A 24,962-nucleotide genomic window follows, 5' to 3' on the forward strand; every position below is an offset into this window, starting at 1 on the left:
GTCAGTAAAAACACAGAGCTGATCTTCTCCCTAACCTCCCCCCAACACGCACACAAATTGTTATAAATTAATCTATTTTTAGCATAAAACTGTGAAGCAGAAGTGGCAATTAAATGGATGAAAAGAGCAAGCAAATCCAGGTTTGAATAAAGATTTTTGTATTCACCAAATGTGTACGTTCCTTGCTTTATTTGCGTCTAAGAAAATTTATAAATGTCAAATGTTTCTAAAGAAGCCTATTTATGGCCTCTTTTGTAGGTCCACTATTTCCAGCACATATAAAGAATCATACAAAATATTCTTTAATTCTGGAAAAGGTCCTCCTTACTACAGAGGAAACTGCTGATTTCTAATATTTATCTTTCTCATAGGAAAGTAAGTATCACATAAATATTCTTTAATGGTATTAAAATGAAGAGTGTGTTGTATCAGGGCCTACTGCTAAATAAATCTTCAGTTAAGTAATCAAGATATGTAGTGGCTATCATGATACTATCAAACGGCTTTTCTAATACCAATAAAAAATTAACTCCTTACTGACGAAAAATCAGTTGTTACATCTTCTGATCACATGGATGTTAACAAATCTCAACAACTATTATTCAAAATCATAATTCTCCTGATCTCCATAATCCAATTAGTAGTTTTCATGAGTTCTAATGTTAAGAAATATACCAAGTAAGTATGAGTTAAAAGATAGAATGAGAAATTCTCAAGTGAATTTTTAAAAAGTAACACGAATGGAATGTAAAACGCTATAGGGTCCTGCCCAATAACTGTAACAAGAATGGGGAACCTGCAGCCTCAAGGAAGCTAAGTAAAAAAATTTATAAAAAGCCTGAATATAGATTCTCATCCCCAATGTAACAAGTAGTATTGTGCTGATAAGCTACTTTTTATTATTAAAGCTGGGAAGTTGCCAGTGAGAGGCAGGATCTTGAACCCAAGTAAAAAGTGCTAATAATCTGAAAAGACAAAAAGTATCAACACTGTACTTCTCTTTCCAGAGAAGGTAGAAAAACACAAATAAAAAAGTAGCAGACAGATAGTGATTAAGAAAATGGCAGGGTCAGAAAACACAAAGAGATTCAACAATATTACAAGCAAAACTCAAAAGTTAAAATTCATCAGGACATTAAATCTCTAAAAGCCAAAGCAAATGGCACTGACAGCACTGGAGAACCCCCATATAGTGACCAAGCACTAGAACTTTAGGTGTGTGTCTTAGAACCTGAAAGGAGAAACAAGTCATGCCAATGTGCACTGTAGGGATTCCTTGTTAACAAAAAATGTTTATCAAAAAGCCAAGAAGAAAGATGGATGATCCCAAGGGATTTAAAATCTGACTTCCAATTATCCCTTCTGAGAAAGATATAAGGGGTTCTCTAAAATGCAAAGCTTACAAACAAAGACATCTCCTCTCCCTTAAAAAAAAATGCAATATGGAGAAAATATTGGCCATAAGAAGGCCCACCTTCTCTAATAGGGTACTGATGGAAAAGGGATGAGTTAAGTTCTAGAACAGATTTATCCTAGAGAAAGAAAGGAGACAGGATGAGGTTGAATTAACTCATTACTTCTTAAAACTAAAGACATTACGATAATCAGCTTATTGGGGTCAGGGCTGGGATGGACAAGGAAAAGGGCAGAGGTCTAAGGGTAGATGTAATCATATTGCTTCAAACAAAGATGTAGGAAGCTAGGGCAGATTGCAAAGTGATTTGAATTTGGAACTGGAGGGGTGTGGGTGGGAAGAGACTGGAATGGAATTCTTTAAAGCAAAACATGGCAGGTTTTTAAAGAGATAATAGAACAAGTTGATGGCATTAACATTCAGCATCTTGAATGTTAATGAATGATGGTATACAACACAAAGGACATGAACCACTTTCAAAGGAAGAAATGCAAACTGTCAAGTGGTAGAGAGGGGGCAGCTATGATGAGGTGTAGTGTTAGATGTGAGGTGTAACTCTGGACAAGCTACTCAACATCTTACCTATAAAACAGCTCTGGATCCTATGATCTAGAGTTGGGCTAGGAACTAAAAAGACCTCCGTTCAAATCCTTCCTTAGTGGCAAATCACTTAAACTCATGCAGCCTCAGTTTCATTGTTGGTAAAATGGGAATAATAGCTACCTCACAGGATTGTTGTGAGGATCAAATGAGGCAACATGTTACATGATTTGTACACCATAAGCAAATACTAGCCATTATTGTTATTCACAATCGCTAGAAATCTGAGAAATGCATAATAAAATTATTCCAAGGTACCACACCTCACACCCATGAAATTAGTGGAGATGGGAAAATTAGTTGTTGGCAGAGCTGTGTTCACAGATGGTAAGGCCCTTAGCTGTTTAACCAATTATGCAAGAAAAATTGCTAAATTAGTAGGTTCATACTATCAGGAATATTTTTTCAGTTAGCCAAAAGCTGCCTTCTGTCCATCCCTTTTTCCCATCCCTGCTGAAGACAGAAAGTCAAGCAAAATAGGCTCTACACTGGTCATTTCCCCCAAAAAGTCTCGTTCTGCACTGTATCTTTGGCCACTATCAAGAGGCTAAGTAGATGTTTCATCATTATTCCTCTGGAATCACGGTTAGTGATTCTGCTGATCAGAATTCCTTTTCTTTCCAAGTTGTATTTACGATACTGGATAAACCACTGTATAAACATGGTAAAAACTATTCTCCTACTCGCATGATTCTGCATCAGTTCATACAAGCCTTTCCAGTTTTCTCTGAAACCATCTGGTTTGTTTTTTTTTTTTACAACAAAAGTATTCCTGGGGCAGCTAGGTGGTGCAGTTAGTAGAGCACCAGCCCTGGAGTCAGGAGGACCTGAGTTCAAATATGACCTCAGACTGACAACTAGCTGTGTGACCTTGGGCAAGTCACTTAAACCCCAACTGCCTCGCCTTTCCCCCTCCAAAAAAAAAATGTTATTCCACCACATTTATTGTGATGGTCAGTCAACATTTATTAAGTGCCTAGTATGTACTAGATAGTGCTGGAAATACAAAAACAGGCAAAAAACACTTCCTGCCCTCAATGAGTTCATAATCTAATGGGGGAAACAATGAGCAAATATGTACAAACAAGCTACATGAAAGAAAAATGTTGAGAGGGAAGGCTGAGAGGAATTGACAGGTTGGGAAAAGCTTTCTGTATATGACATTTTAGTCAGCCTTTCCCCAAATGGACACTCACTCATTTTCAAATTCTTTGCCACTGCCACAGATATTGTTCTAAGTTCTTCTGAGTTTGTTTTGCTTAGAACTACTTATCACCTCTTCTATTTCCCTACCCAATTACCTGCTTTTCTTTCCTTTGACCAGTTCAGATAAATGCAACCCATTCCTCCCAAATCTTTATTTGTATAGAAGTCTAACATTATAATTCCTGATTATAATCCCCGTACCCCTTCACCAACTCCACCCATTTCCTTCTTTCCCTCCCTATTCTTAAGATTATCAAAACATAACTACTCCCAGATCACATGCCTAACTATAGTTACTTTGTGACCCTTTCTAGGGAGCTGAGAAAACACATGCATTATCTCCCCAGTTTATCCTTGTTTAGTCCCTTATGTTTACCATCTTTTTATGTCTCTCTTGACACCTGTGTTGGTATTTCAAAGTTCCTATACTGCTCTGGTCTTTTCATCAGTAATGTGTGAAATTCTTTAGAACCAGGTTCCATTTAATGTGAATAAGCCTCTTAAGTTGTCTCATGTATTTGAATTTATACTGCCTAAAAAACATAAAATATTGCAGCTGGTGCTAGCCTAACGGATATATGCAAAGTGAATTAAAATAATATGTGCGTCTACTTCAGGAGACTGTTTGAAATAATTGGAACCTAACTCTCATTAAAGGTCCATTTCCCCCACATAGGATCATACTCAGTTTTAATGGATCAATTATTCTTGGTTGTGTTTCCATCCCTTGCCTTTTGAATTATGTTCTAAGTTCTCTACTTCTTTATAATGCTGTCTCCTAAACTGTTTGTGATCCTGACTATGGCTCTTACTTCAATTTTTTTTAACCTGTTGTTACAAGCTGATCCATTTAAAATTTTTTTTCCATTTCTTTATAGCTGAAAATTTGTTTTTTACTTTTTTTTTAATTTAATTTTTATTTTAACTGTTGCTTCATCTCTCCTAGGAAGCTGAACTTATGCCCAAGTTGTATGTTTCTTTGAGGATCAGCTAATAGATCATTTTGGAGTCATTCTCTTCTGTATTTGTCTTGAATATTATGGTCACAATAACAGCTTTTTATGATGGGATTTTTTGTTGTTGTTTACTCATTCTTCCAGGGTACTTTTTGACCTTGGACTTGTCAGGATCAAGTTCTACTCATTTCTAGACAGAATGTCTGAGTTGGTCATATTGCTTGTTGTCTTATTCCAGGATTTCAGCCAACAGCTCAGGCTAGGGACCTGCAAGCTTTCAGTACTTCCAAAGCAGACTGAGCCAGGGCAAAGTCTGCTCTCTGATGGCCTAGTCTGGGTTCCACATGTTCTTGAACTGGTTTTTGGTCTAACAACATAGCTATGGACTTGCTCCATTTGGAGTTTCAGTAGACTGCTATTGGACTCAGCTTCTCTTTGATCTAGAATTTTTGCTACCATTATTCCTACACAGACTTTAGATCAGGCTAGAAGTTGGAACTGTGTTCCTCCTGTGTGCCTGAGGTCAGACCCCCACCACTGCTTCCTGCTTTTGGACTTTATCCTTATAAAGGAGCTAAGTTCCATGACTGCTCTGCACCCTGGAATGCCACCCCTAGCTGCAAGTCCCCTACTCAGTGTGCTGTAGATCTGTGACCCACAACTGGGCAGTGAACATAAAAGAGCTGCTATTTGGTACATGTTCCTACAGCCTTCAGAAGTTTAGGCCCTTGGGGAGGCCAGGTAGCACAGTGAGTAAGATCACCGGCCCCAGAGTCGGGATAACCTGGGATCGAATCCGGGCTCAGACACTCAGCACCCGCCCAGAAACACCTGGCCGTGTAAACCTGAGCAAGTTACTTAACCCCAAGTTTAGGCCCTTCTGTACTGGGATCTCCTCTTGCCCTGATGTACAGCCCTAAATGAGCTAGATGTCTTCATGCAGCAAACTTTTGACTAAAGCCTGTATCCAGTGTCTGCAGACTTCTCTATCTCCCTATGCACACCTGGGATGGAAAAATTACTCAAAAGCCTTTTTCTTGTGTTTTTGCAATCATGATTCTGTCTGGTGTGTTTTCTAGGTCTGGGTGGAAGTTGTGAGGGACACCTTGACTGAACTTCAACTGCTTCAGCATCTTCTATTCTGCCAGATTTATACCAAGGATCTACAAGACACTCATAGCACTCATCATGTGTATTGGCAAAGGACTGGAATAAAGTATGCTGTCACTGTGAGTTATGGCAAATGTGCAGAGTTCAAAGAAATATGAAATGACTTGTATGAAACAACAAAGTGAGTCACAAAAAGCATTTGCCATTAATGTGAATAGGGAGAATGGTTTGAACAAGGCAACAAAACTCAGACCAAATGCAAAGAACAAGTGGGTCAAGTTTTTGCTTATTCATAATCAAAGTACCTATGATGTAAATTATCCAAGAAAACATAGAGCAAGAAAACTTTATTAATTTTTTTAACAGAAATATTTGACACAAAAACTATTCCCAACAAACAGCCAAGTGTCGTTTTTGTTTCCCCCCTTAGAAGAACACTCCCTAAAGCCAGGTCACCAAGTCTACCTAAGGAGAGGGGGGAAAGGTCAGAACAAGCATTTATACACTGTTGCCTCTGTGCCAGATGCTATGCGCTTTACAATGACTCATCACAGAATCCCATATCCAGTCCTACCCGTAAGTGAAGTCACTTCACCCACACTGAAGGGAATTTTTTTTTTAAATGCAGACGGGGAGAGGAGGAAAGATGAATGGGTAGCATTTGACTTGAGCCTTGAAGGAGGATATATTAAGCATAAAGAATGCTATTGGCAAAAGGCAATGAAAGGGTAAAACCTACTGGTATTACTATAAAGAGATCTGAAATCATAAGATCAGGACTTAAATCCTCATTCTCAATACCAGTTTGACTTAGTGAGCAGTTTCCTTTTTGAGAAAATTAAACTGAACTCTACATGTCTTCTAAGAGCTCTCCCAGCTTTAAACGTATTTTCTTGTAATCCATGGCATGTTCAGGAGACAAAAGTTGTACAGTCTACCTGGAATACTGAATATGTGGAGGGAAAATAATTCAACATTTAACAAATAATAAGTATTATGCACATGCAAGTAAGTGAGCAACATGCTGGGAATGCAAAGACAATTTATAACATATTCCCTGCCCACGTCAAATTTTACTGAAGTTTTCTGAGACTTACGAAGATATGTGAAAGATGGACTGGAGAAGAAAATGACTGACAACAAGGAAACCAGTTATGTGATTATAATAATCCAGGTAAGAAATGTTGAGGGCCTAAACTAAGGTGATGGCCATGGGAATGGACAGAAGGGACAATATATGGAGTTAATCAGGCAAGTAATTAGATGAGAAAAAGTTTAGCTATCACTGAAGTTTTAGTCTAAAGAGACTCAACTACAAGTTAACTTGTCACCAATCAAAATAAAGAAGTTTATAAAAAGTACAAGTTGAGGTGGGTAAAGATTAAGTCAGGTGAGCATCCAGAAACTATCTGGAAATATGGGGCTAGAACTTAGGGAACTTATGTTCCATAAACCCACCCCTTCTCCAAACTCTTCTCTGTCTTTTAGGGAAGATGAGGGAGTTGTGTTGATACAAAAGAATAAGATCACAAAGGCCCAAGAACTTTGGGAATATAAAATGAATGATACAACAAAGGCAACTGAAGTAAGTAATGGTTAGGAAGAGAACAACGGGAGAGCAGTTTTACAAAACCCAAAGGAGAAGCAAAAAAAAAAATCAAAAATTACTGAGCACTGAGAAATAGCATTTTCCCCTCTTTGGAGAAGTAACAGTTGATAGTTTGGAGAAGTCAAATTGTTAAGAATGGAAGCCAGACTATATGAGTTAAGTGGAGCCAACAGGCATAGTTAATTTTTCTGGATATAAAAGGGAAAGGATTGGGACAATGTATAGGGTCAATTTTTGTTCTATTAATTTTAAAAAGATACAGTTTAGAGCATGTGCATAGATAGCAGAGAATGAGGCTTTATACACAGTGAAAGGGAAAGGAAGACAATGGGGCAAATTACTGAGCTCCAGAGGAGAGAGCTCACCTTTTTCTTAAAGACTGGAGCAAGAAACTCACAAATAGCAATTATGACTTTGAATGTGAATGAGATGTTTATAGCAGCCCTTTTAGCAAGAGCTTAGCAAAGAACAAATTTCTGGGATCCCCATCAATTGTGGGATGGCTGAACAAGTTCTGGTACGGTTGTGATGTGGCACTACTGTGCTGTGAGAAACACACCTTAGAAACGATGAAAAGCAAGCGAGCAGAACCAAGAGAACTCTGTGGACAATAACAACACTGTTCTAAGAACAACTCCGACACAGTCATTTTGACTATTATAAATACATAAATTAACAATAACTGACATGAAGAGAGATGCTACCTGCCTCTAGAGAAAGAAGTGATCAACAGAAGTATTATTTGAATAATTTTACACACACACACCTATTTGTGTCTAATGGCAGCCATTTCTTGGGTGAGGGAGAGTGGGAAAGGGAAGAAAAAAAGTGAAAAAAGAAATTTGTCTAGTAACTTTGTTGGGAATAGCAAGTCGTCTATGGTGGATTTGCAGTTTCATGTTCAATCATCCTTTTTATTGTACCATTTTGGAAATGCTTGTTTTGTTCCCTGAACTGAAAATGAATTAACATTAAAAAAAAAAAAAAGACTGGAACAAAGGAGGAGAAGTCTCTGAGATATGTAGAAGAGATGAGGGAGCTCACCATGTAGGGTAACAATTATCTGAAAAGAAGTGGGCTTATCTGAGAAAAGAGGAGAGGGAGTGAAGGGGGACAGGACAGATGCTGAGGCTGGTACTAAACACATTAAAGAGGGAGTAACCTAGAAGTTAGTAGCTAATAGCAGTAGGGACATCGGCGGAGTGACATAAACCCAAAAGGTCCAGAACGGAACTCAAATTTCTCCTGTTCCATAAACCTACTCCTCCAAACTCTTCTCTTTCTATTAAGACTAACACCATTCTTCTAGTCATATAGCATCAATGCCTCCTTTCTCAAACCTCCCTTACATAAAATCAGTTACTAAGCTTTTCCCTTTGTATCTTCACTATAAACTTCTCTCCACCCTAACACAAATCAAGAAACATTAAACAGCTACTATGTGCCAGGAAAGGCAAGCTAAAGAAAGGCAAAAGGCAGAAGGCAGCCCCTTCTTTCAAGAAGTCTATCAGTCTAATGTGGAGAAAGGATGAAAACTATGTTTTTATAGCAACTATGTTATAAGATAATATACAGGATAAATGATGAACACAGTAAGAAGGCACTAGAATGAAAAGAACTGGGAAAGGCTTCTTGGAAGAAAGCCAGCAGATACAGGTGAGGGAGAGAATTCCTGGCATGGGAGGTCAGAGAACAAGGAATTGGAAGATGGGAGGATCATATGTAAAGAACAGCAAGGAGACTAGCATCACTCGATCTTAAGTACACAGAGGAGAGTAAGGTATAAGAAGACTGGGGGATGTAGAAAAAGGCCAGGCTATCAGGGTCTTTAAAAGTTCAATATAGGATTTTATATTTGATCCTTAAGGTAGTGAATTGCTGGAGTTGACTGAATATGAGGAGGGACGTGGTCAGGTTAGGAAGAACAACTTGGCAGCTGAGGGGAGGATGGACTGAAGGGAAAGAGACCTGAGGCAGGGAGATCAACCAAAAGACTATTTCAATTGTCCAGGTTTAAGGTAATGAAGACCTAAACCAAGGTGGTGGCAGTGTCAGAATGGGCATGTTGTGAAGGTAGAATTGACAGGACTTATCAACTTTTTTGGATATAGGGGTAAAAGAGAGGTTATGAGCATGGATGAGTGAGAGAATGGTGATGCCCTAAACAGTAACTGGGAAAGTAGGGAAGTAAGAAGAGTTTAGGGAGAAAGATGTGTAGTTTCAGACATTTAAAATGTCTTATGGGATATCCATTCCAAATAGAACTAGATAAATAGACCTGAGAACCACCTGCATAGATGACTGTTGAATCCATGGGAGCTAAGGAGTTCTCCAAGTGAAATAGTATAGAAAGAAAAGAGAATATCGGACAGAACCCACGGATAATCATGATGAGGAGCCATGATATGGATGAAAACATTCAATAAAGGGGACAAAGAAGCAATTTCAGCAGATAGCAGTAATCACATGGGAATGGACAGAAGCAGTTATGTGGAGTTATTTAGGCAAGTAATTAGATGAGAAAAATTCTAGGTATCACTGAAGTTTGAATCTAAGCCTCAACTATGAGCTGTCACCAAGTGAAATAAACAAGTGTGTGAAATGCCTACCCCCTGTGGGATGTTTGGATTAGGAATTCTAAAAAGTTCAGCATCTGCTATGTACATCACTTCCGCTTACACACTCCATACTCAAGCCGAACTGGCCTTTTTGTTCTCCATATACAGCATGCTATCTCCTGTTTCCACACCTTTGCATGGCAGTCCCTCATACATGGAATTAAGATGTCCTTTTTCTCACTTCTGCCTCTGAGAACTCTGAGCTCCCTTCAAAGCATACTTAGTTCTAACAATACCAGAGTTGTTAGTTCCCCTACCCCCCAAAATTACTTTTTATTCATTTTGTTAATACATTGTATCCTCCCCCAATAGAGTATAAGTTTTTTTAGGAACTCTTTTCTATCTCGATTTTTTAGCATTTATTATATGCTGCCTGATACATAACAAATACTTCTTGATTGCCTGATAAAGATGTGAATTATGCAGATACAGAACCCGCTAAAGGAATGGTCCCAAAGTAAAACCAACCTCAACTAATCAGCTGATGTCAGCTTGAATGTCACTAATGGATTGTCCCAAGATCCTGTCCATGGTTCTATGCAGCTCAACATTTTACACAATGAACTGGTTGAAGGTACACGTGTCAAATGTGCTGAGAGGGACTGCTAATACACTGAATAATGGATAGATATAAAAAATATCTTGACAAGTCACAATAATTGACTACATTTAATAGGAATAAATATGAAGTTGTAATCTTATGTTCACAAAAATCAACTTTGAAAATCTAGGATGAAAAGGGTAAAGCTAAATAATGGTTAACAAAATCTGGAGATTTTTGTGGACTGAAAGCTCAGTGAGCCAAGTGTGTGACATGAATTGCAACCCAAAAAGCTGACGTTCTCCACTAAAGCACTAATATGCTTCTATCAGAAGTATTTCTAATGAAGTCTCTCTCAGGACACACTGGCAATACTGTTATCAGTTCTGAGTGCAACAGTTTAGAAAGACACGTACTGGAGTATATACCAAAGTCTATTACCATAAACTACAACCCATTATTTTAAATAATTGTAAATTAAGTATCCAGTATATTATACCAAGTACTAAAGGAGTAAGAATTAAAGTCAGAGTTTGGGAAAATCTGATCTATAAAACACATGTATTTAGAATGACAATCTTGTTTACCCTGCGTGTTACATGTAAACTTGACCTTAACTAGAGTACCAATGCATTAAATACATTATCCCAGGTAGAAAAAGGTAAGGTTTACTAAACTGAGACAAAAAAAATTAAAGACAGCATTTATTTTAGTCAAAAGAATTTATTAGAAAATATTATACACTACATAATTTGTTTAAGATAGTACTGTTTTTTAGTAGGCAGCACTCCAGCCATATGCTACAAACAACTTAACACAGACCCTGGGGCAGTCACTGTGATCCTGACAAGACATTCAAGCAGTAGGCACAGTGATCATTTCAAAGAGTGTAAGGGGGCAACTCAGTAATTAGCAGAAAGGTACACAAAATCTTTATAATTCCAAAAATTAATTGTCACTATATATCTTTAGTTTCTAAAAATAATTTTCTTCAAAATCTTGGGAACTTTCTGGCCCAGAACACTTGCTAATAAACACTATTACATTTTGTTGTATTTAGACTAAAATTATAAAGATGAAGTCTTAATACCAAAAGGAATCAGGAATTAATGGTGATGGAGAATGCACATCAAATATGTGCAAAGTAAATTTAAATTTCTGGGAAAATAAAGGGCATATATGGCAATAGATTTGTTAAAAATATACATCATGCATTTTCTGATAAATTCTTAAATATTTCCAAGAAAACAAGAAAAAGCTTTACTCATCGCTTTCTAATTTATAATACGTTCTTAATTAGGAATTACAGATACAGCAGAGCTCCAATGTAACCACTGCCCCAACTAGAGATGGCAGCTACCCTTATTACCAAGAAGGGTACAAAAACACAAAAGAAAACAAAAACCCTTCTACCCTAAACCTAAATTTTATATCCTTACCATACTTGCCCCACTGTTAAGCCCTTTTACAGGTTTGCAAGAGTCATCTGGCAAAGAGACTCAAATATATAAAGCAAGAGAAAGGGAAAATGTTATATAAACAACTCCAAAAACTCCTCAAAGGAAAATGCAGGAAAATACGCACAGCGTGTGATTAATCAGCATAGGCATAGCAATTTGCTACAAATTTCTTCAAAGTGCTAACCAGTTTTAGTTCAAAATAGATTGAAAGTTCACACAACTGCTGCCACAGGTCAAAACCAAAATGGGGGAGAAAGAGGGCACTGTGGAAATCTTCAAGACATGGTTTGAGTGTGCTTTAGGGAAGAAAAAATATCAATATCAAACTCCACATCCTATTTTACTTTACTTATGATGAGCTTTTAAACAAACAAACAAAAAATCAGAAGAATGATAAAATAAAGCTATTAAAAAATAATGCAAAGGTAATTTTTTTTCAATGTCTCAGGATTTTCTTATTGAAATCTGACAAGGGTGACATTATTAATTAGATCCTACACATTTCAAATAACTGTTCCTACCAAAGCTAGGACCAGGCACATACTATACACCTAAAATTGAAGAAATGGAAAACCTTTACTCTTAAGACAGCATATTAATAAACAGTATTGCTCAAGCTGAAGAATTTAACAAATAAAAGGGTCAAATTTGACTCAATGAAATACAATCTTGACTTAGAATATAGGGCTGTTTGTCTAAATACCATTTATATTGCTTGATTTCTATCCAAAGCTGTTCCTGGCTGGAAGTGGAGGGAAATTTTGCACTGTACCAGTATCATCCTTTAAATAAAGGAAAGAAAACTAGTCTTTAAGCCAGTATTTCCAAATCAGCAGGTTTTATACCATTTTCTAAGACAATAAGTCTATAGTTCCAAAAAACATTATTAAAACTGTACTACTCTCTTCCCTTACCACAAAACAGAGTTTCATGCCTAGGACTTTACAACATGTCTTAAGTATTTCACTCACTGTGAAATACTTTAAAATTCCACAAGAATGACAATAATACCATTTCTTGACCTATGTAAGCCAAGTTACCAAGTTACAAAATTAAATTTATATTATACCCTATTTCCAAGTAAAAAGTCAACACAAACGTCCTACACATAAGTATGACCTCAGGTGGCACAATTTGCTGCCTCTGGCCAACAGAGGATGTGAATAAAGAGTGCACTATTTCTGAAGCGTTCTCTGGATTGTCCTTCCAACAAGTGCAGTCAGAGACTATGGCCGCTAAAATTCTAGCAATCATAAAATCGTTATGATATTTCATACTAATAACCCGAAAGCAACGGGGGTGGGGGAGAGCACAAAATAAAACAAGCAGCAAAATCTTTATTTGGTGTTGAACAGTATCCCAAAATTTGTGGAGTTGAAAAGTGGTACTGTTGTCTATGATTTTTCTATCTAAACATTTTGAGAGTCATGTGCTTTTCAAAAAAATATATGTATATGTGTATGTATACACACACACACACATAAACAAACATATGAATCCAGCAACCAGTCTGTCTAGTTCAGGGGTGGGAGACCTGTGGTCTCAAGGCCACATGTGGCCCTCTACGACCTCAAGCACAGCCCTTTGATACTGAATCCGAACTTCACAGAACAAATACTTTAAAAAAAGATTTGTTCTATAAAACTTGGACTCAGTCAAAAGGCTACACCCTGAGGACTTAGAAGGACACATGAAGCCTGGAGGCCGCAGATTCCCCAGCCTTGGTGTAGTCAATATTAGAAATAGTATCCATGGCAACACATTATTTTAATTTTTACCACAATTGAAGGTGGGGTAGACATAAGGAAGACTATCCTACCTTAATATATTTAGGCTCATAGCCTACATGTACATACCTCTTCCAAAATCAATGCACTTGTTAACTAATGTATGCACCGTTCAAGTCAAGATGCTGCACATCTGCCAGTATCCGCACTATCGCGCCTAATTATAGGCACTCTCCTTCAAACCTTTTGCTTTCCTTTCATTTGTTTTTGAAAAAAGAGATAAAGAAGTTGCAGTGCAGAACTCTATTCATTTAGAACAAACCATTATATCCTACATTGAAAAAATTTTTTTTATATCAAACCAAATTTCAATCACAGTTGTGTATAATTCTCAGTGAATGGTACATGTTGAAATTGCACTTTGCAGATAGTCTTGATAGTGTTCTTAGCATTTCCTATTTCACCCTATTTTTTTCTCAGTCGAAGCAGGTTCTTCCGGGTTTTTCTTTTGGCTCCCCTTCCGTGAATGTTTGTATTTGTCTACATAGGCTTTAACCAGATTTGCCACTTTAGCAGAATTCACTTCTCCACTCTTACTATGACAAACCTACAGCAGGAGTGAGGGGAGGAAAAGATTTTTATTTGTAAAAGGCAGTAACACTAACCTTTGACCTGAACACCTAGAGCCAACCAAGCTTACTGAATGAAAAACGGAAGGTTTAATGAAAACAAAATGACTTCCAAGTATTACACTTTATAATTTAACTATAATGCCCCATATTTATCTTAATGAGCTACAAAAAGATCTAGCAGATTTTAATACTTATTTAAATATGTTAAGCTGCAGATAACTCATCTTGTATCACACAGAACTTCAAAAAGGGTAAACTTACTTTATCTACTGCCTTCCGCACAATTTCTTTATATTCTTCCTTGGTAATATCTTTATTTTGGTAAAATGGTTTAATGGCCAATTTTACCTCCTGTGCTGCTTTTTCTTGAATTTGTAATTTCTAATAAAAGAAAAAAAATAACCAGTTCAATTATGTTTCCAAAATCACATTTTAAAAAATATATCTCAAAACACTGCAAACTTACAATATTTAAAGTTCTCTTCAAAAATTAGTTTTAACAAAAACAATGTTTCTAAAGGTTCTAATAAAACATTAATATTTGCTCATTCTTATTAAGCATTAAAATAACTATTATGTACAAAATAACTTTGAAAGTTCAAGGACAGTAAGTTGACATAGTTTAACCTTTACATTTTTAGCATCACAGAATTAAATATGTGTTGCTCTCAACTTTGAACTTGCCTTGTCTGTCTTCGAGCTATCTGCGCTGGCTTCCACCGTAACACTTACTTTGCTTTCTGCCAATTTTACAGCAGCATTAGGAGCTTTGCTGTGACTTGATGATGAAGCATTACCAGAACTTGGTCCCTGAAATGGTCCAATATTTCCAGGGGTTGCTGCTGGAGTAGGCAAACCTGGTGTACTCGTGTTATTACCTACATGAGAAGCACTAGGAATACCCTGTTTTAAAGAGTTAACAGCAGTTAATGAATTATTTTTCATATATCTGACATTTTAAAACTTCTTAAGTTAAACAAATATATAACTTAATATAATAATTACTATGTAATATATATTTAATTTTAGAATCTCATAGAACTTAGAAAATACGTGTTTGAGGACATTTTATTTATTACCTGTATGTAAGACTTCCTGAAGACAAATGAGTAACCTTCTAAAATTAGCTCACAGCAAGGTTTTACATTTAAAATATTCAAAATTATTTTAAAGATGTATCTGCATTGTCATATTATAACAACACTAAAACAACTCAGTAAGTTTAGAGAACAGTACCTTTTATGTTAAGATCTTTTAAGAAAATTAACTCATCACATCTATGAGTGAAAATGCCCTCTTTTTTTTTTCAATGATGAAGAGGAAATGAGGCATTAAAGTCAAATGAATTCAGCAGTCATGAAGATAAAAAAAACATCCAATACACTCTGAAACACCAAGTCCTCTTCTTTCCATTAAACTGTGCTGAATTATTATTGTCAGATTTCTAAATTTTCTAGAATGCAGACATAACATTGAATTTTTACATTATAACATAGTATGAACTAAAATAGTAGACTTCTGCAGAAACGGCTGCATGAAAATAACAAGAGTACTTATTACTATTCATGTCAACCTTTACACAGGACACTAACTGTACATTTCTTTCCACCTTCCCCCTTGTTTTCATGTGAACATGCAGGACAGACATTAATGGATAATGAACGTATTTTTCTAGAGTTTGTCCGAACAAGACAACACAAGCTTCATCACATTATTTCATCACCAAGTATTTCCCCATAATGTGGAGACATTAGAATAAGGTATAAGAATTTAGCCTTCAACTTGGTTGCAATTTTTAATCAAAATAATTGTTACTTTAAAATGTGATTATCAGAAATCTGTGTGAATAGATTTGAATTTTGGAGTTCGTCAATTCATTTTTATATCAAATATTGGGGGAGAGAGGATTGTTGGGATTAGTCAAAACAATATTTTGTACGTCAAAAAGCTTTTTTCTTTGACATCTGACACCATTAACTAAATTTTGTTTCAAAGTAACTATGCGGATTAAATCTCAGTTGCTAAAAAAAACATACCTGTGATTGCTTTCCATCTGTCTGTGAAGCAATGTAGTTGACTTGTTGGGATGGCGGGGGAGGGGGTGGTGGTGGTGGTAATCCCTGAGACACATTGGTAGGAGCAGCTACCTGCATGAGAGGCACTCCTGTATGGAGATGCATGGGTAGCTGAGGATGAATGTTAAATGGATTACGTTGGATGTTCATCAAGGGGGCATGAACACCCACTGGATATGGGAAGATATTCATAGTTTGGTGCTGTGCATTCATTTGTTGCTGCATTACATTCATTTGTTGCGTCATCATAGTTATAGGAAGCTGAGTATTATCACCTTGTTGGTTGGTTTGGTCTTTGAGGTTTTGATCTATCAAAAGAAAAAATTCCCTTTAAAAAATGTCATAGATACATTTTGCTCCACAGATGTACCCCAACACACATATAGTTCCCCCCACCTTCACCAAGTACACTCCCTGAAATAAAGTCATAATAAAGGCTCCCGAAAGATTATCTGCAACTGATAAAATTCAAAATACAACTTCCTTTAGAGAGTAAACCACTAAATACTACATTCAAATTTTATTAAAAAAAATTAATCAGGAATCTATTAAAGTTGTTAAAGAAATCTAAAGTTCAGTCAGAACAATGGCCACTACTAATAAAAATCCTACTAACATTTGTTATTTCTGGTACAGGATCATTTTCTGATTCCACTTACCAACAACAAACAAAAAAAATATATATGAAGAAAATGGTTCATGTGGTAGTGACCCATAAGTGTTGGATAAGAATCAAAAAAATTTATTTATTAGTCAATGGAAATACATGATTTTATTAGGTTTTAGGTTAGATTTCAAAATGGCCAATTCTGATCTTAGCTGTGTTTTTCTCATTGTATTTCTCACACAAAATATAAAAACGAATGTTTACCATAGACTTAAGGGTAGAAATGATTTCACATTTGCCTGGCATTCAATAAATGCTTATTAATTAAATGATTTCAAAACAGAGAAAATACTTTTAGCAAATGTCAGTTTGAATATAAGTTATAATCAGAAATATTTTTATTACACCCATCTGAATAACATGTAGGTTAAATACTGTTTAATGAATTCCACAACTGCTCAAATTCCTGTTGCTTTAAATGACAAATTTTATAAGGAACAGAATTTGGTATCATGTTTTGTTGTACCGAATATTGCTTGAATTAAGTAGGGTTTTGAGAAAACCTGGAAAATATTTTGTTAATCGGAAATTTTAAAAAGTGGAATTCAACCTTTATATTACAATTTAAGTGTTTCCTAAACTATAAATGATGCTCCACTTTAGTTCACTCTCATAAATAAATAAGTAGGGGTAAGAGGAATGATGGTAAATAAAATTTTTAATTATCACCTTCTTTTAAACACTAACAAATTATTAGTGAACAAAATAAATTAAAATAAACTACCTTGTTCAGGTGTTTCCTCTTCTTGCCTCATCCATCCAGACTGTGGGCCTGAAGAATTCCTCCCTCTTCTTGAATAGTAATTCTGTACATCAGCAGGCAAAGTCTTTCTTACAGCCCAACTAGATGCTGAAGTCCACCCTGATCTATCAGCAGGTGTATCAAATGAAAATTCTTGCTCACTTTTACGCCTATAAGGTTGCTGTTCAACAAACTTTGATGACTCATTCCCTGAACTATTTGAATTCCCTGAGAGGGGTTTTCTGTTTTGCCACCTATTTTCATTCTGTTCAACATGTCCAAAACTGACTCTGAAGGTACCTCTGCCCCGGCTGCCTCTGCCCCGGTTGGACATCCAAGTGGAACCAAAGTTTTTATTCCAAGATTTTCCTGCATTATCATGTCTATTTTCTTCCCAATGAGACTCTTTAAATTTCTCTTTATTCCTAGTCCTTGGGTCAGGACCTGAATTTATTCTTTCCATTATCCAATCTGGACAATCATTTCTATGCTTGTCAGCAGAACTTTGTTCATCAATATCTGGATTAACCTCATTTTTTTCTTTTTTCAAATTTTCATTCTGTTTGTCTTGTTCATTTTTTCTATACCTATCATTTCCCCTAGGAAATCTCCAGTTATCATTTGTCCATCTTTCCTTCCATCGAGGAGAGTAACTGTCTCTGTCATTTCTACTGAAGGAGGGCTTATTACTTTTTGTTCTAGATCTTGAACATGATCTAGAACGAGATCTGGACCTAGACCACCTTCTGGCCCTCCTTTCCCTAAGACGATCTCTCCTTTGCCCATCTCTATCATTTTCTCTTTCTCTGCTTCGTGACCTAGATTTCTCTCTTGGCGGGGAGTCTTTTGTTCTTGACTGAGATCGTCTGCTTTCTCTTGAAATCTCTCTCCTAGGGGAGAGGGACTGAGACTTCCTGCCTTCCTCTCTTTTTGGAGACCAAGACTGAGATCGTTTCCTCTCTCTTGCAACATCCCTCTTTGGAGACCGAGACTGAGACCGAGATCGCCTCCGACCTCTGGTAATTTCCATTTTGGGAGATTGTGAATGAGATTTTCTGCTTTCTTTTCCAATGTCTTTTTTAGGAGACCGAGACTGGGATCGTTTCCTTTCTCGTACAATGTCTTTGCTTGGAGACCATGTTGTAGATGGAGAATGAAATCTAGACCTTCTAGTTCGAGGTTTTTTAACCTTATCTGCCAAAAATGCTGAATTTTCAGTCTCATGAGTAAGCTTTGCACTCTTTTCACTTACAAGATCAGAATCTTGTATTTTATTTTGAGAATTTTCCTCCAGTTTGGTTTCAACACTGACAGTCAGTTCACCTTCAGATTCATTTTGGTCACTGCAAAATGAATCACATTCCATAGGTATTGTTTCATTATTGTCTTCATTAAAATGTTTGGGGAACTGTTTGGTATCTAAGTTAGACAAATCTGTGTTTCTGTTCTCTTCAGTAAGAAATTCAGACTTTTCTTCTAAAGACTTGTCTAACTTATCGCTGTCTAATGGAAGGTTTTCCCTTTTACTATCTTGAATACTTTTAAAATTTTCGTTATTTGAACAAATTGTTGTACTTTCTTCATTTCCAGAGCAATCCAGTTCAACAGAATCTATACGATCAAGCAATTCAACCTCTGGCCTCTCGGGGGTATGAACTTCTTCTGGCAAGGCTTCTTCACACTTGGGGGACTCAGTCTCAGAACTCCCTGTACATAGTATTTTTATCTCAGAATCAATATGGCCAAAAGCATTCACTTTCAGACTCTCTCTATATTGTTCTTCATTTGCCTTTGATTCTGTACTCTCAAATAACTCATCTCTGAGACTAGCACTGACCTGGGATACATCCCTCTCAGATTTTAAATTTGTGAACAATTCATTTTGAGGTTCTTCTATGGGTGCACCTGCCTTTAACTCAAATTCTAAATGCTCAGGTGTTGTAACTGGAGTTTCTACCGGCTCATCTATTTTCTCAGTAACATCCTTAGAAAGCTCATTTTCTAAATACAAAACGTCAGCCTCAGCGCCCTTGCTCTCAGTTTCCTTAATTTCTTCTTCTTCACTTGGCACAGAAGCTTCTTGGTTCCTGGAATCTGAGCATGACTTCTCTGTGGTATCCAGTTCTCTTCCACAGTTTTCTTCCATTTTCTCACTGTTTGCATGTTCAGTGCAGCTTCCCAAACCGTTAGCAGATTCTTGTTCTCTGTCTGTTTGCATAATAACACATGGGTTGCAACTTTCTGCATTTGAGACAGATTCTTTATCCAACATAGGGAGTGTGTCAGACTCTACAACTTCTTCATCTGCTGAATCACTAGAAGATGACTTTTCAGGGAGAGATGATGAACTTCGAAGCTTCTTTTTAACTATAGGTGCCTTTCTAGTTCTTCTCTTAGGCTTTCGTTTTGGGGCTGGTCTAATCTGCTTCTTTGAATCTGCTGAAGTGGAAACATTTATAGATGAATTATTGCTACCTGGGGCATCACACTCAGAGGTATTTGAAATCGGTGAATTCTGGGGCTGACTGACAGTTTCAGTTTTCATATTACGTGTAGATCTTCTCCTAGGAGTTGTTTCTGTTGGTTTTCTTCTTGTTCCTCTACTATTTGATGTGCCAGAAGTTTGCTTCTTCTCCTCTCCCCCTTGTGTATGTGCTAGCACATACTGCTCACAAGATGAGCCTAGTAACAAAATTTTTAAAAATTATGCGCCCATATAACTTTATTATTTTAAATTTATTTTTATTAATTAATTCTAAATTAAGTTATATATTATTTTAAATTCATTTTTATTAATTTTAATTATTAATTTAATTATATATAATACATAAATTCAGTATTTATCGAATAACATATACCTGTAATAAATATACCTACGATAATTTACACAATAGTTACATAAATATTACAAAGCAATAGTTTTTTTTAAAGTAAAATATCTCACTAATAATCCAAATTAAAGTTTAAAGATGTATTCTTCAACCTATTTAGCAACAGTATTTAAATCATTATAAATTCATTAGGCATCAATATTTTAGTCCAAGTGCACAGCTATATATGGGAAAACAAATGTTTAGTATGGATCACTGGTTTTATGAGTTATGAAGAGACAATGAACACACTAAAAAAGTTCTAAGTAATTTACTCAAAAGTTATTAAAAGAAATTAATTATGGAAGCTACCACAGTTCCTACTCTATAAACACTGTGTCTCCCTATCTTGCCCAGACTGAAAATACAATGCCAACTCACAGGCCAGATCCCACTACTGATCAGCACAGAAGCTTTGATCTTTTCCAACCTGGGTTCATTTGCTTCTCCTTAGGCAGCCTGGTGGGTCCCCACTTCTAGGGGCTCACCATTTTGGTGCTGGACTCAGTGCAGACACCTGATTGTTTTTATCCCTACTGCAACTCAAATTTTACCAAGCTCAAGAGATCCATCAGCTTCAGTCACCACACCTAGCTGTTTTTTCATAATTTATCTATTTTTCCATGAAATTGAAAAGGAAAAGCTTTTTTTAAAATAAAAATTATTTTAACACTTTACCAAAATCTTCCAAAGAAATAGTATTCATTGGAAAAATTGTTCCTGGCAACATAGAAGAAACAAGAGGAAGGATTTCAACTCCAGTCATCCAGGGAATGAAACCAATTCTGAAAAAATTGAAATACAAATTGACATTAACATTAAAGAAATATATTAAAATGTATTCAAATCAAAATGACATATATAATTATTAAAATAAGAGGTTAAAATGAAAATATATGCCAAATGACAAGTGACCAATAAGATCTTCAGATTCTTAAAGTTGTCAAAAGGTCACAAATAAATGAACTATCAAGCCTTTTTTTTTTTGTCCTCAGTATATCAAAGAGAGATTAATAGTAATTAGTAGTTATAGCAGCTTTTGTCTCTGGACTTTGCACGTGATGCCATGGGTCACCAACAGCTCTACTGGAGCCACCCTCGCAAATTTGGCCAGAGGTCTTGGTCTTGCCACGTCTGTTCGAACCGGCATGGCCTGATACGCAAGTACGGCCTGAGCATGCGCCGCCAGTGCTTCTGGCAGTATGCAAAAGACATCGGCTTCATCAAGTTGGTCTAAATTATATTTATGGATCTTGCTTCAGTGATTACACTGACCATCAGTGACTACCATTTAACTGGATTCTGGACAACTATTTGATCTACCCAAGATCCGATTCTGTTGTACATGCTATGTTAATTTGCAAATATAATTTAAAAAGGTCATCCTCAGTTATTAAAAAAAAATAGTTATAGCAGTTTTTGTTTCTTTGGGTTTTTTTGTTTGTTTGTTTTTCGCGTTTTGGAGGGGGAAGGGCAGGGCAATTGGGGTTAAGTGACTTGCCCACGGTCACACGGCTAGTAAACGTCAAGTGTCAGAGGTCGGATTTTAATTCAGGTCCTCTTGAGTACAGGGCTGGTGCTCTATTCACTGCGCCACCTAGCCGCCCCATCAGTTTTTGTTTTTAAAAACATTTAAGCTATCATCATCTGTAAATATTTCCTATGTACAAATTACTTGGTACTCAGCAATAAATCCAATATGGCTTCTTTCTGTGACAGCAATGGCCAACCATGTGTGCTTCTATTGATACTGAACTTAAAAAGAATGTTTGACTGCATGAAACTAGATCAAATTGGTTTCCTCACATCCAAATGAGACTGGATTTAATGCCATGCAAACATGTTTCATTGATCTCTTGCTGTGTTTTCTTTGGTCTTGAAGAACATCAACAAATAAGGTGGTCATTTTTTTTTTTTTAAAAAGCAATTGGGGTTAAGTAACTTGCTCAAGGTTACATGGCCAGTTATTTCTGGGTGTGGTGCTAAGTATCTGAGCCCGGATTCGATCCCAGGTCATCCCGACACTGGGGCCGGTGCTCTTACTCACTGCAACACCTGGCCACCCCTAAGCAACTGGGATTAAGTAACTTGCTCAAGGTTACATGGCTAGGTGTTTCTAGGTGGGTGCTAAGTGTCTGAGCCCAGGTTCAATCCCAGGTCATCCCAACTCTGGGGCTGGTGCTCTTACTCGCTGTGCTACCTGGCCGCCCCTAAGGTGGTCATTCTTAAGGAGCACACTTCAATGACTTTTAAAGTTACTGGAGAGGCTATTGGTGTGAGGAAATCAAATGTTTCAAAAGTAATTAAAGCCCATAATGAAACTGGTTGCGTTGCACAAACTGAAAAAAATAAATAAAAGCATGGTCAAAAATAAAAAACAATACCAAGAACTAACAAACTATTGTTTTTAAATAGACTCAAAGTTCTCAGAAAACAAGGAAAGACTTCAGAACGACCTGGTAGCTAGAGGTTATTAGTGATTCCTGTATACTGCAGCACAGACATCTTGGAAGTTGGAAGAAAAGTAAGAGCAGTCTTGTTGTTTTTAAACTTCTTGTAATCAACAAGACAATTTAACAAACTGGAGTTTCAAAGACAAGAAATAAGTAATTTTTACTAATGAAATTCATTCTTCATCTGAGCCTATACCAAAACTGTTTTCAGAACAAGTACAGATGACACAGTAAGGTCATCTTTGTCAGACTGTAAAACATCCATATAATAAAATGTTTCTTGGATTTTTTTTTTTTACTTCCAATGTGCCTCAAGTCTTGTCCCTTCTGATGGAATAATGAATTCTGGTAAGTAAATTTTTGCTGAGGAGAAGAATTGTTTCAGAATTATAGAAATTCTCAAAAGGAGATAATATACTTCAACATGACCTTGTACCATGCCACCCATCAAAAATGGTCAAGAAATTTATCTAAGAGATAGAGATAAAGATGCTTCAATGGCTTAAAAGGGGTGGGGAATCTTGAGGCTTCAAGGCCACATGTGGCCCTCTAGCTCAAGTGCCGCCCTTTGACTCAATCCAAACTTCAGATAACAAATCCTTTTATTATGGATCTATAATTAAAGCTAGAAACGGAAAAATGGACTATTTATCCAAGACACTGAATATTCCACATCATAAAAGTATGGTTTCATGATGAAGAATTAAAGCTTGAGTGTCAAAATTTAGCCAACTCAATATCAAATCATATAAAACAACTGACAAGAACAAAGGGCTATGCCGCGTATTAAGTTTCCCAAAGTTATAAAAAGTTGTAAGACTTCATGGACGTTACTGAATTTCATCATTTCACTTTGTCCTAGTTACGTTGCACCTTCTATAAATGTTTTGTCTCTCTTATGCATCCAAACTATTCACTCATAAGGCTGACAGATCCTTTCATATTCTTTGCATCTTTATTGGGCCAACCAAATAATTCACAATTGTTGACTCCAAACAATCTTTTTGCCTGCTCTTTCTGCTATATTCTGACAACTTTTTCTGGTCTCCTGATTTAGGACTATGTTTCTTTCAGAACACATAGATTTGGTATTTGGGGTGGTAAAGAAAAAGGCTCAAAAACCAAATTTTATACATTATGTATGTACAAAAATACAAAGTGAAATATAGAATAGAATTTATTGTAAAGAACTCTACTTATTTTTTTTGTCTTTTTTTTTTTTTTGGAGAGGAGAGGGCAGGGCAGTTGGGGTTAAGTGACTTGCCCAAGGTCACACAGCTAGTATGCATTAAGTGTCTGAGGCCAGATTTGAACACTCAGGTCCTCCTGACTCCAAGGCCAGGGCTCTATTCACTGCGCTACCTAGCTGCCCCTGCTTCTCTACTTATTTAATTTTAATTCCCACCTTCAAAATGTGCCAATGCTTCTTGCAAGACTGTCATGGTTCTATGCAGTACTGTAGGAAAACTGGCAAATAAAACTTGAGTTTTATTTATATATATAAATATAAGCTATACATATATATAAATATATATTTATGAACAGATTTATTTTTATTTTATAATATTAATTTTTAAATATTTTATAATTATATATAGCAAATATATTTTATTATATATTATATACAATATATTATTATATAAAATATAATTATAATAAGTAATTCTAAATAAATAAAAATTTATATTTATTATTATAAATATATTTATATAGATATATATCAATATATTGAGTATATTTCAGACAAATTTATTTGAGTATATTTCAGAAAATAACTGACTTGGAGGTCATTAATTTCATTTGCTTTGGCTTTAATTCAACATTACTGAAAATTTAAGCATTATGCTTAGATACAAAAAGACATCTTTTCCTTGATTATGCAAAAATAAGGACATCACAGGAAGAAAGAATCAACGTCTCTTTTGTTGGATCTTCAAATATGTCATGTCTACTAATCACCAAAGCTCTGTCCTGTACCCTACTTTTTATTCTCTATATTCTCCTGATTGGTGATTTTACCAACTCCCCGGGGTCCAATTATTACTTCTGCAAATGACTCTCAGACCTATAAATCAGGCCCTATTCTCTGTCTCTCTCTTGTGCTCCAATCTGACCTCACAAACTTTCCACTGGGCATTTGAAAGTACATATCCTAGAGGCATCTCAAACTCAACATATCCAAGTACTTAAAAGTGGGTCTTGAGTCTTGAAGGATGGATATATGAACAATGTATTCCAACTGGGGAAACATTGTGGAAAAAGGCATAAAAATAAAGGGTATA

General features: G+C 36.2%; 2 protein-coding genes across 5 annotated transcripts in view; one reads left to right on the forward strand and one right to left on the reverse strand.

Moving 5' to 3' along the window:
- Nucleotides 1–10,757: 10,757 nt before the first annotated feature.
- Nucleotides 10,758–24,962, reverse strand: part of SCAF11 (SR-related CTD associated factor 11) — a 91,665-nt gene continuing 77,460 nt past the window's right edge. For 3 of the 4 annotated variants that reach the window (XM_069094249.1, XM_069094246.1, XM_069094250.1), the window contains exons 10-15: nt 20,906–21,012; nt 17,340–20,039; nt 15,910–16,256; nt 14,558–14,776; nt 14,135–14,254; nt 10,758–13,848 (exon numbers count right to left, since the gene is read on the reverse strand). In XM_069094249.1, the coding sequence (XP_068950350.1) occupies nt 13,702–13,848; nt 14,135–14,254; nt 14,558–14,776; nt 15,910–16,256; nt 17,340–20,039; nt 20,906–21,012 (3,640 nt within the window). In that variant the 3' untranslated portion in view covers nt 10,758–13,701. The remainder of the gene's footprint in view (nt 13,849–14,134; nt 14,255–14,557; nt 14,777–15,909; nt 16,257–17,339; nt 20,040–20,905; nt 21,013–24,962) is intronic. The other variant, XM_069094247.1, reaches the window with a different exon arrangement.
- On the forward strand, nt 21,294–21,621 carry LOC138165872 (small ribosomal subunit protein uS14-like). The gene has a single exon (XM_069094251.1). It carries the CDS (start codon nt 21,294–21,296, stop codon nt 21,462–21,464), a length of 171 nt encoding a protein of 56 aa, XP_068950352.1. The 3' UTR covers nt 21,465–21,621.

Source organism: Petaurus breviceps, unplaced genomic scaffold, assembly GCF_028583685.1.
Source record: "Petaurus breviceps papuanus isolate PSGF00001 unplaced genomic scaffold, PetGlider_PUasm1.0 216, whole genome shotgun sequence".
Lineage (NCBI taxonomy): Eukaryota > Metazoa > Chordata > Mammalia > Diprotodontia > Petauridae > Petaurus > Petaurus breviceps.